Source organism: Haliotis rufescens, unplaced genomic scaffold, assembly GCF_023055435.1.
Source record: "Haliotis rufescens isolate VD_foot unplaced genomic scaffold, xgHalRufe1.0.p SCAF_53, whole genome shotgun sequence".
In the NCBI taxonomy this organism is placed as follows: Eukaryota; Metazoa; Mollusca; class Gastropoda; order Lepetellida; family Haliotidae; genus Haliotis; species Haliotis rufescens.
The window spans coordinates 1665961-1678810 of record NW_025964257.1 but is presented as its reverse complement, the minus strand read 5'-3'; the positions used below and the strand labels follow the sequence as shown (position 1 = coordinate 1678810).

Here is a 12850-nt window from a genome sequence, read left to right as displayed (position 1 = left end):
GGTAATCATTTTCCACAACCTACTCATAAGTACTGGTCCATAAGAGCATGGTGACACTACTCGCCAACACATACTTGGTGACACCACTTGTCTATAAGAGCATGGTGACACTACTTGCCTATAAGAGCATGGTGACACTACACGCCTATAAGAGCATCGTGACACTACTCGCCTATAAGAGCATGGTGACACTACACGCCTATAAGAGCATGGTGACACTACTCATCGACAAATACTTGGTGACACTACACGACTATAAGAGCATGATGACACTACTCACCTATAAGAGCATTGTTACACTACTTACTCACAAAAAGTGGTGACACTACTCGCTTATAAGTGCATGGTGACACTACTTGCCCACAAATACTTGGTGAAACTACTCGTCTATAAGAGCATGGTGACACTACTCGCACATAAATACTTGGTGACACTACTCGCCTATAATAGCATTGTGAAACTACTTGCCTATAAGAGCACAGTGACACTACTTGCCTATGGGAGCATGGTGACACTACTTGCATATGAGAGCACGGTGACGCTACTTGCCTATTGGAGCACGGTGACACTACTTGCCTATATGAGCATGGTGACACTACTTGCCTATGGGAGCACGGTGACACTATTTGTCTATGGGAGCATGGTGACACTACTTGCCTATGGGAGCATGTTGACACTACTTGCCTATGGGAGCACGGTGACACTACTTGCCTATGGGAGCACGGTGACACTACTTGCCTATGCGGGCATGGTGACACTACTTGCCTATGAGAGCTCGGTGACACTACTTGCCTATGGGAGCATGGTGACACTACTTGCCTATGGGAGCATGGTGACACTACTTGCCTATGGGAGCATGGAGACACTACTTGCCTATGGGAGCATGGTGACACTACTTGCCTATGGGAGCATGGTTACACTACTTGCCTATGGGAGCACGGTGACACTATTTGCCTATGGGAGCATGGCGACACTACTTGCCTATGGGAGCACAGTGACAGTACTTGCCTATGGGAGCATGGTGACACTACTGGCCTATAAGAGCACAGTGACACTACTTGCCTATGGGAGCACGGTGACACTACTTGCCTATAAGAGCACAGTGACACTACTTGCCTATTGGAGCACAGTGACACTACTTGCCTATGGGAGCATGGTGACACTACTTGCCTATGGGAGCACGGTGACACTACTCATCGACAAATACTTGGTGACACTACACGACTATAAGAGCAAAATGACACTTCTCGACTATAAGAGCATTGTGACCCTACTCACCTATAAGAGCATTGTGACACTACGTACTCACAAAAAGTGGTGACACTATTAGCTTATAAGTGCATGGTGACACTACTCGCCCTCAAATACTTGATGAGACTGCTTGTCTATGAGAGCATGGTGAAACTACTCGTCTATAGGAGCATGGTGACACTACTCGCCTATACATACTTGGTGACACTACTCGCCCATAAATACTTGGTGACACTACTCGCCTATAAGGGCATGGTGACACTACTCGCCCATAAATACTTGGTGACACTACTCGCCTATAATAGCATTGTGAAACTACTTGCCTATAAGAGCACAGTGACACTACTTGCCTATGGGAGCATGGTGACACTACTTGCCTATAAGAGCACAGTGACACCTCTTGCCTATGGGAGCGCGGTGACACTACTTGCCTATGGGAGCATGGTGACACTACTTGCCTATGGGAGCATGGTGACACTACTCGCCCATACATATTTGGTGACACTATTCGCCCACAAATACTTGGTGACACTACTCGCCCACCAGTTCATTGCAACACCACTCCCTCACAAGTACACGGCGACACTGCTGCTTCAACAAATATTTGATGTAGCTACTCGCCCATAAGTGCAAGCTGTCACGACTCGCTCAGAAGTACACTACTCCCCCACAATTATACGGGGCCAGCTACACGGCTGTTGGGACGTGTAACATGACACACAGTACTGACCCGTGTTACCCGGCTGCTGGGTAGTGTAAACAAGACAGACAGTACTGACCCGTGTTACACGACTGCTGGGTAGTGCAAACAAGACACACAGTACTGGTCCATGTTACACGACTGCTGGGTAGTGCAAACAAGACCCACACTTCTGACCCGTGTTACCCGGCTGCTGGGTAGTGTAAACAAGACAGACAGTACTGACCCGTGTTACGCGCCTGTTGGATAGTGCAAACAAGACAGACATTATTGACCTGTGTTACACGGCTGTTGGGAAGTGCAAACATGACACACAGTATTGACCCCTTTTATACAGCTGCTGGGTAGTGCAAATATGGCATGCATTACGGATCCATGTTATACACCCGATGAGTAGTGCAAATGTGACATACATTACTGACCTGTTTTATACAGCTGCTGGGTTGTGCAAACGTGACACATAGCCATCGAGACAAGACTTTAAAAACAGAAACTAAAAACAGATCGACCTATGCCATTTGGGTGAATCGCACACACTGGGCCAAATCCTGAACAGCCAAACATGAGATACCAGGACATTTCTTAAACCATGTGTGAATCTTTTGTTTTAACTGATGTTGATTAACTTGAATATTTAGCAACATATACATAGCGACTACAGTTAGCAATACATCTATCACCAGTGAAATGTGTATACGTACTTCAAGCAGTATTTACTGGATACTGCTCTGTGTTTCTGTTCCAAGCTTGGCAAGTTATTTTCTGGTTTACCTTCACCGCCAGGGCAATGTATTTCTAACAGTGATGTATGCCTGTGTCATACATTGAATGTTCATCGTGAGGAACAAACTAATTATTCCGAAGTCAGTCAGACTCTTGGCAGCAGCACTGTAGAGCTGAGGCCTGCTAAATACTGCATCATGTATACCCCTCTCAGTGCCTTTACTCTCAAGACAATTACTTCAACATACATATACCATTGAAGGGTACTGACTTGGCATCAGGTGCCAGATGATTAAATATGCATCTCTAACACTTATTCATTCGTAATCAGCGGCAGCAGTCACGAGGGAGAACAGAAAGTTGAAGGTTAGTCAAGACCACAAGTGTGCAACATTTGAAAAAAACCAACAGTTTAATATCAGCAGGGTCATTCGACCAGTCGACCACTTGATCCTTATATCCCACATTCATGCAGGATGTGGTGTCGGGTGCTGGCTTCTCTCCTCTGCCCTGCCTTTATCATTGCCGGACTTGCAGCATCAACTGACGTCCACCAGTGGACATTTAGGACAACTGACAAACCATTTCCTTTCAATGTTACTACTCTTGGTCACAATCGGGTGGTTTCTCTCCCCCAGTGCGGTGTTGAGTGCAGTAAACTCCTCAAATGTGTCGTTTTTGAGTACAAACGTAACCGATGCTTCTGTACCATGTACCGAGTCTTCAAAGATGAGGACGACTCTGCCGCTATTGTCCAGGGCCCCCTTGAACAAAGCGTTCTTAGCGCTAAGACTATCGTAAGCCTATGTTAACGTATGGAAGTTACGATCATCTTAGCGCTAAGATCGATTTGTGCAAGTGGGCCCAGTAGTTCTCTGACACAACATACGGAAATGTGCATGGTAAGTTATAATTTCTGTGTTGGTGTGGATGTGATATTGTTTTGAGATGTTCTGAGGATGGTTCTCCTTGGTGTCGGGGTATTGACGTGATATTGTTCTGGGTTGTACCGAGGATGTTTCCTCGGGTGTCGGGGTGTTATTGATGTAGGGCGCTGTGGTGATATTGTGGCTTGTACCGAGGATGGGCTTTCGTAGTGTCGGGGGTTATTGATATAGGGTGTTGAGGTGATATTCGTGTGGGGTGTTCCGGGGATGTTCCTCTGTAGTATCGGGGTGTTGTTGCCGTAGAGTGTTCCAGTGATGTTCCTCTGTGGTGTTGGAGTGATATTGCAGTAGGGTGTTCCGGTGATGTTCCTCTGTGGTATCTGGGTGTTACTGATGTAGGGTGTTCCGGGGATGTTCCTCTGTGGTGTTGGAGTGTTATTGCAGTAGGGTGTTCCGGTGATGTTCCTCTGTGGTATCGGGGTGTTATTGATGTATGGTGTTCCGGGGAAGTTCCTCTGTAGTATCGTGGTGTTATTGCAGAAGGGTGTTCCGGGGATGTTCCTCTGTGGTATCGGGGTGTTATTGATGTAGGGTGTTCCGGGGATGTTCCTCTGTGGTATCGGGGTGTTATTGGTGTGAGGTGTTCCGATGATGTTCCTCTGTGGTGTCGAGTGTTATTGCAGTAGGGTGTTCCGGTGATGTTCCTCTGTGGTATCGGTCTGTTATTGATGTAACTTATACCATGATATCATCCTCACATGGACTGCTACAACCAATATGGAGAGCAACAACGAGTAAAAAGTGGGTGAGGTAGTGGCGTGTGTTTGATGGGGGAGAAAGCCGCATGATGCAGGTGTTAGCCGCTTACCACTTTTGTGAAACCTGGCACTAATAGTGCTGACAAACCTAGAAACATAATCAGGGTGTGATCAGAGCAAATGACTACGCCCAGCAGATAGGTTACCAACATCTACTGATTTCCAAAATATTACTTTTAACAATTCCATGCTAATGTCAAGACAACCATTGTATGAAAGGAATGAAAATATCATCATATCTTTATGCTGATTATGAGTTATAGCCACATCGTCTTTCTCTTACTGGTTGATATTCATAAAATGTTTGTAAAATGTCACTTCACATTATTTGATGGTAATCCACCAATATTCTACTGGTGTCATGTCGCTGTATGCCCACCATGTTAATTAAGTTTCATCTCATTCGCCAAACTGATTGTTGTGCTGGGTACATCTGAATATACTCTGAATTTTGGCTTGCGGTCAACAGTCGCATTAGTTTGGAGACGCATTAATTTATAGATTTAGAGCAGTTGTGCACGAGGACATGTAACCCTTTGTGGAAACCAACGATTTTAATGTTATTTTACGACGTTAAATGCCTGTTTTGTGTGCCTTCATTGGGTCATGTGCATTAATTGAACTTGTAGTAGTATAGACGATGGAGTACGACGTCAATCCGCGTAAGAGGCGACTAACGGGATCGGGTGGTCAGGCTCGGTGACTTGGTTGATGCATGTCATCGATCCCAATTGTGGAGATCGATGCTCATTATGTCAATCACTGGGTTGTCTGGTCCAGACTCGATTATTTACAGGCCGCCATCATATAGCTGGAACATTGTTGAGTGTGGCGTTAAAGAACAAACAAACAAACAAACAAACAAAACATAAATTTATATCATGATGCAGCAAGATGCTAGCCTTTACAAAACTTCTGCGTACTACATAATATCATTTGAAAATCTTTATTCTTCAAGTAACCTTCAAACAAAATTGAAATGAAAGTTTTCTCTATTATTTTTACTCATATACTTACTATTACTTCGGACATTTCAAAGAAACCAGGTATCTCTTCTTTCTACCGAATCATATGGTAAGATGCAAAACATATTAATATGCTTGAACTGTAGTAGATATAGCTAGTCGATACAAAGAGGCTGAACCTTTAAATTCAAAAGATTCAACTGAAGAAGCTAATATATTATGCACCTGAAAGTGAGTTATTTCAAGTAGATCCTGGACGAAAGTTTATGGCATCAGGTACTAAAGTATTAATAAGACATGATGTTAAAAATAGGTTCGGTGAAAAACAGACCCATCGTAGCCAAACTATTGCTGAACGATTTAACCGAACATTAGCGGAACGCTTGTTTGGATATAAATATGCCCAAGAGATGATGATTAATAATGACTGACAAAAAGATGAACGGAATTTGTGAGTATCAGCAGTAAATAATGAAGTAACAAGATTATTAGGTAAGAAACTAGCTGATGCTACCAAGAAGAAATCTGTGTCTTCTGATTAGGCAGCGTCATGGAGAGAAAAAGAATAAAAACCTTCCGATAGTGAGTGTAAGATATTTCTACCAGCCTGGTGATCTCAAAGGAGGTCACCGCCGTACCACTGATCCAGTTTGGTCCCTAAAGATAAAATCTATGTCAATGCACAGTTCCGCATTATAAAGTTTTGGTAACAATTAACCCGAATGCATGAAGGGCGTATCCCAAAAAAAGTATATAAGATGTTGATGTATTTCGACAACATTGGTCGTAATACTTGGGTAGCATCTGTTCGTAACATTTTATGTTCTCATGGTTTGGGATTTGTATGGTTAAACGAGACTGTTGGGGACAATATAGCTTTCATTGGGTTATGTAATCGTGTCTTGTAGATGAATTTCGTCAAAACTGGATGTCAACACTCAACAGTAGTACCCGTTATGTGATGTATAAAGAATATAAAACACTGTTTGAACCTGAACAATATTTGAGTATTCACAATAGCAAACATGTACGCAGTGTTTTTATCAAATTAAAATGTAATGCTTTACCTTTACGAAAGAACGAGGGTAGATGGCAATCTATTGAATCATGTTGACGTGTGTGTCCTGTTTGCAATATGTCTGTTGAAGATGAATACCAGTTGGTATTGATCTGTAAACATTACACTGAACTGCGTAAAGTTTATTTGCCAGAATTGTATTGGAAGTTTCCAACTATATATACATTCAAAAGTTTATTGTGTACAACTCAGGATGAGTTATTAAAACGTCTGCAAAAAAAGACATGATGTCGTAAAATCCATGTAATTGTATTATTGCTATTGCATGTCTTGTATATATGGGCCAAAGGCCTACACACAAATAAACTAATTTTGACTTTGAAAGATATGAAACATTAGTCAATTGGATATGAAAAAAGGTGAGCCTTTTCTGTACTGTCAGATGGTTTGTAAGAGAAGAGTTGCTTATAGTCCCAGCGATACAGTATTACCTCCCTAAGTAACCATATTCATAGGTAGCTATACCATCCTTTTGAATCAATCTCATTGTATCTTTGGGGGATAATGACGTCATATTCATTCTGAATCCATGTATCCTGTGCTTATAACTTCTGAAAGGATTCCTCTCATGTTTGAATGTTCTACTGTTGAATAATGTCTCTTACTACTTTCATGCGTTATATGTTTTTTTACCACATTCGTCTCCACACCTTTAGCTTTTTCTTATCTCTTCGTCAGAATAAATTGAGGATTGTTTATGTGTCGAGTGAAATATCATTTTTCTCTCATCAAGTGATGTTTTCAAGAGTGGCGTGCGCACGAGTTTGAAACGTAAATTCTCCCTACCTGTCACACAGTGGCAGTTCACCAGTCCTTGTATTTGCGACTTAAACCATATTTTCGTGTTTGCAAAATCTTAAAACAAATATACCAAAGTATAAACAAATATTGAGGGTCACGAAAATTCCTTATCATACATTACGATATGATTATATACAAGCTTTAACAAAATATATTCTTGTAAACTAGGAGACCGCTGTTAGAAGTCAAGTAACGAAAATGGCGCTCTGCGTCTCGATTGACCAGTTAAATGAGAAATTTATAGTTTGTTACAAAACATTTTCAAGAGAATAACAAATTGCAAGAAGTGATATTAATTCCATAAATGATCACCTTTCATCATTTTGCCTTGTCGATGTGGAACTACCTTAAGGACGTCAACAGTTTGTGTACCGTCTAGACACATTTGATAAAGAGGGACAATCTAAGGGGAGGTAACTCTTGTATAACAATAGTTCCGGCAAAGTGTTACGTTCACTGCAATGAAAATATCACTTTTCTCAACTTCAGAAAACTCCGTCTCTTACACTTACGGATACTAAAAATCTTCGATCTTAATCCATCTTACTCAGCAGTAGGAGTACAGGAGTACAGGAGTACTTCATTCTTCGTTCCTAACACCGTTTTATTTATTGTGCTGTGCGGTGGCTTATCTTTTGGTAAACCGCTTGTGTCATACATGTACATATATTTTTTCTGCCACGGCTTTATACAAATCATTAGTCTGTATTTCCATTTATTCTGTATCAGAATATAACACCTCATATCGATCACCATATTGCTTCTTAAGTTCCTTGTAAAAAAAGTCATACATTAACTGTTTTGACAAATCAAGAACACCCATACTAACTTCCCCATATGTAACGTCACTACGTCATTATCAAATATCTTGCATCTGTTAAAAGTTGTTAGTTTCCTTAGTCTTTCTCCCTCAAGACATCTGACCAATTTAACCTCAACTCGCTTTCTTAGATTCTCAAGAAGTAAGGATAACCAATATGGATGAACAATCTTCTTTACTACAATTAGGGGGACGGTCGGGTAGCCTTGTGGTTAAAGTTCGATCGTCACGCTGAAGACGTTAGTTAGTTTCCTAACTCTTTCTTCCTCAAGAGATCTGACCAATTTAACCTCAACTCGCTTTCTTAGATTCTCAAGAAGTAAGGATAACCGATATGGATGAACAATCTTCTTTACTACAATTAGGGGGACGGTCGGGTAGCCTTGTGGTTAAAGTTCGATCGTCACGCTGAAGACGTTAGTTAGTTTCCTAACTCTTTCTTCCTCAAGAGATCTGACCAATTTAACATCAACACGCTTTCTTAGATTCTCCAGAAGTAAGGATAACCAATATGGATGAACAATCTTCTTTACTACAATTAGGGGGACAGTCGGGTAGCCTTGTGGTTAACGTTCGATCGTCACGCTGAAGACGTTGGTTAGTTTCCTTAGTCTTTCTTCCTCAAGAGATCTGACAAATTTAACCTCAACTCGCTTTCTTAGATTCTCCAGAAGTAAGGATAACCAATATGGATGAACAATCTTCAGGTAGCCTTGTGGTTAACGCGTTCGATCGTCACGCTGAGTGTTGGGTTCGATTTCCGACATGGGTACACTGTGTGAAGCCAATTTCCGGTGTCGTGGTCTCACTCACAACTACAATTAGGGGCGACGTTTCGGTATTGGTCCTAACACCGTTATCAAGCAAGCAGCATGTTTGATAACAATGTTAGAACCTGATCCTAATTATTATAAAGAAGTTGTTTACCCATATATCATAACTTTATTAATGACTCCAACTTCTAAATGCCTCCCAAAGATGTCAGATTCTCCAAAGTTTTACCAAAAACTGAGTTATTCATGACCTCATATAGGTTCTTTTCGAAATGACTAATAGCCTTCTTTCTTAAATCTGTGTTCAGCCTGTATGTATTTTCTTTAGTTTCATACCTGATGATAGATATAGTGGAGATTTCTATATTTTGCCTTGTCCATTATATTTGGAACGAGGTTATCTACATGAGCTAACTTAGTCTTTCCCATCAAGTTATGTTGATATTCAGAAATACAATTTCTATTGATCATAATTTTTTCAGGAGCTGGCAGATAACTATTTCGGTGTTAATGTAAATTTGTGGGATATTCTAAGTCCATACAAATCTGTGGGTAAGGGTTGACTCATAGTCCATCCATACAAATTGTTGGCTTCGAGATATACTATGTGTGTCGTAGACTTACTCGATTCAAACCCTTCTACTTATTGGGGCGGTCGGGTAGTCTAATGGTTAAAGCGTCCGCTCGTGACGACGAAGACCCGGGTTCGATTCCCGACATGGGTACATTGTGGGAAGCCAATTTCTGGTGTCCCCCGCCGGGATATTGCTGGAATATTGCTAAAATCGGCTCTAACGACAAGCATAGTCGCCTTTTACGGCAAGCATGGGTTGCTGAAGACCTATTCTACCCCGGATCTCCACGGGTCCAGCACAACTGGGACAAGGTCTCAACAGTGAAAGAGCTAACTAAAAAGGAAAATGTTAAAGTTCTGGTGAAAAACAAAATGTCTGGATACATTAATCCATGAAGGATTGTTTAAATATATATTTGGAACATAAAACATAAGGGATCATATTACACACCGACATACATGTTATTAAGGTGTTTTTGTTGTTGTTGTTGTTGTTGCTGTTTAACGCAGCACTCAGCAATATACCAGCTGTATGACCACAATCTGTAAACAATCGGGTCTGGAACAGTAAATCCAGTTATTGACATCATGAGCATCGATCCACTTAATTGGGATACGATGACATGCATCACCCATGTCAGTGAATCTGGCCACCCAATGCCGTTAGTTGCCTCTTGTAATAATCATGGACCAATAGTAACCCGGATCTTCAGGGACGGCAAACATAGTCTGACCGTCGTCATATAGCTGGAATATTACTGAGTGCGGCCTTAAACAACAAACCAACAAACCAACCCAGTTGTGCTGACATGAGTTATAACAACGTCTGTAGTGACACAGGACATGCGCGCCATAATGTGAAGACAAGTCCCTCTTGTCACTTCTCAGATCGTATTTGACAAATAAAAGATCCCTTGTTCCAACAATATACGTCATTCCATCCCACTACTTGTCTTCGGTAGCTATATTGTATGATAACACAATTTTCTTTTTGACCTTTATATGAATGGGACGGACGCCTGTCCAGCCAATTCAGGTAAGTGGTTGGAGTACCATCTGTCCAGAAGTACGTGTCGTTGTCGTACAAATCGCTCAGTCCAATCCACGGCCCCACTGAAGAAAGGAAAACACGTTACAAATGTGGACAATTACACGAACCAATAGCATTATGAGATACAAGTAGATTGACTTTAATACACAAAGACTTCCTACGCAAGAGGTTGCGTATCCCAGATATCAAACAGAAAAGACATAACAATAAAACGTCAAAGCCAGACAATAACCAGTCTCGATTATATGTCGATACAGGTTCCACTGCGCGTCGAAGGCAAAATAGTGGTGAACATTATTTGAATTGATCACTGAAAATCAGTGATGACACCAGTCGTTCGTGAAGAGAGTAAGCATGTCCTGCCCTACCGGTATATCTTTCAACGTGTTTTTGAACTGAATATGTAGATGTCGGTTGTTGATCGCGATCCCTGACCGCGTCATCCCCAAAGGCGTAAAATATGGTTCTTGTCGTTACCCTGACATGTGTCCGGAATTTAAGGATTGAAACATTGTGTCTGAGTGTGGTATCCATGTTAAACTGATGCATGGTTTCTAAGTTGACTAACGTGTTTTGTTAGTTTTAGTTAATAATTTGGTTAACGAAGACAGGCGTGACCAAGCTGTCATTAACTTTGGGGTAAAATGGGATTGACGTCACATCTGTGTGTGTGTGTGTGTGTGTGTGTGTGTGTGTGTGTGTGTGTGTGTGTGTGTGTGTGTGTGTGTGTGTGTGTGTGTGTGTGTGTGTGTGTCTGCTTGTAACAGTCCGAACAAATGCCGACTTGATAGTGAATTTTTGCAACATTAATACCCTACTCAGACACAGTATACTGACTCCGAGCCAACAAATCCTTGTCCCTTAGTGCAGTGCGCGAGGCAGGGTAACAACAAGTACTTTCTTTAAACGTCTTTTAGTATCGAACCAGGCAGAAGCTCTACCACTAGACAACGGAGACAAACTGTCAGTTTGAGAGATATAACATATGCGTACGTGTCTTTACAGCAGCAAACCCCGAAAGAGACACAATACTTCGCTCTATCTGCCGAGTGTCCAACTTCGCAAGGCTTCCACCATCCTCCTGACATGAGGTCTGAGCGTCATCCCATGTCTTTTTTTCCATATACAGCTTCACACGAATGAATTCAGCGCCCACCTTCAGTGCCATGTATCCCTTGGGATTCTCTGTTAAATATAATTTTGTCTTCCTTGGTAAAAGAACGTACAATGTAGTAAATATTGCTTTCTTTTCAACTATAACAGTGCGTCATATAACCTGTGGTGCCTTGGCCAGGCGAACCAAAGAATAACAGCATGCAAAACAATCAAACCATCTGGGTATGACACACAACTGTCAAGGTTACAATGTAACCGCTTCAGGCAGTCGGTTAAAGTCACAGATGTGAGGTACTACCATGTGTGGATGGAAAGCATAAACGAAGAATTAATTCTTCTTACTGCTGGACGACCATAGGCTTTTTTTATTTTGGTTCGTAATTTCATATAATAACAAAACACTATGTACCTAAAATGCCAGGAGAAGACACTACAAATATTCAGTTCCCTTCGACGCTCAAAACTACCCATTCTAACCACACCACTCTTTGACATATGCAGAGATAATGTGGCCACCGTCATTGGATAACCCCTACATATCTAACTTGTGTGATGAAACATACTTGTCCTCGCTTGTTCCTTTGTCTGTTTAGCTGTCCCCGTGATGACGTTGCAGGAACTATGAAGCTGGAGACGTTGAGCTTGGATAATCTGGGCTAGCCTCGCACTCTGTGTAAGTGATGAAATGGCGGTGACAACAAAGATAGACGAAAAAAGCAGACACAGAAGACCTTGCAGATTGATGTTACAGGATCTGTTTCGTCGCCCCATGCTGATGATATGGAATAACTGTGAATCTGTTGATGTAAAATCATAACTATGCATCTGATGATGTAAAATCACAACTGTGCATCTGATGATGTAAAATCACAACTGTGCGTCTGTTGATGTATAATCACAACTATGCATCTGTTGATGTATAATCACAACTATGCATCTGATGATGTATAATCATAACTGTGCATCTGTTGATGTAAAATCACAACTGTGCATCTGATGATGTAAAATCACAACTATGCATCTGTTGATGTAAAATCACTACTATGCATCTTATGATGTATAATCACAACTGTGCATCTGTTGATGTAAAATCACACCTATGCATATGATGATGTAAAATCACAAGTATGAATCTGTTGATTTAAAATCACAACTATGCATCTGATGATGTAAAATCACAACTGTGCATCTGATGATGTAAAATCACAACTGTGCGTCTGTTGATGTATAATCACAACTATGCATCTGTTGATGTATAATCACAACTATGCATCTGATGATGTATAATCACAA

General features: G+C 41.3%; 1 protein-coding gene across 1 annotated transcript; it reads right to left on the bottom strand.

The window, feature by feature from the left end:
• Window positions 1–9640: 9640 nt before the first annotated feature.
• On the bottom strand, window positions 9641–12544 carry LOC124115252 (C-type lectin TsL-like). Its single transcript, XM_046476181.2, has 3 exons — window positions 12121–12544; window positions 11435–11626; window positions 9641–10503 (listed from the first exon to the last, which is right to left on the bottom strand). Exons 1-3 carry the CDS (start codon window positions 12380–12382, stop codon window positions 10268–10270), a joined length of 690 nt encoding a protein of 229 aa, XP_046332137.1. The 5' UTR covers window positions 12383–12544; the 3' UTR covers window positions 9641–10267.
• Between the last annotated feature and the right edge of the window lie 306 nt (window positions 12545–12850).

Coding starts and splice junctions, on each gene's coding strand:
- LOC124115252 (XM_046476181.2), bottom strand. CDS start 12,382: ATGCATAGTTATGATTTTACATCAACAGATTCACAGTTATTCCATATC. Junction 11,627..12,120: donor AAAGGAACAAGCGAGGACAA/GTATGTTTCATC, acceptor TATATTTAACAG/AGAATCCCAAGGGATACATG. Junction 10,504..11,434: donor GTTTGCTGCTGTAAAGACAC/GTACGCATATGT, acceptor TCCTTTCTTCAG/TGGGGCCGTGGATTGGACTG.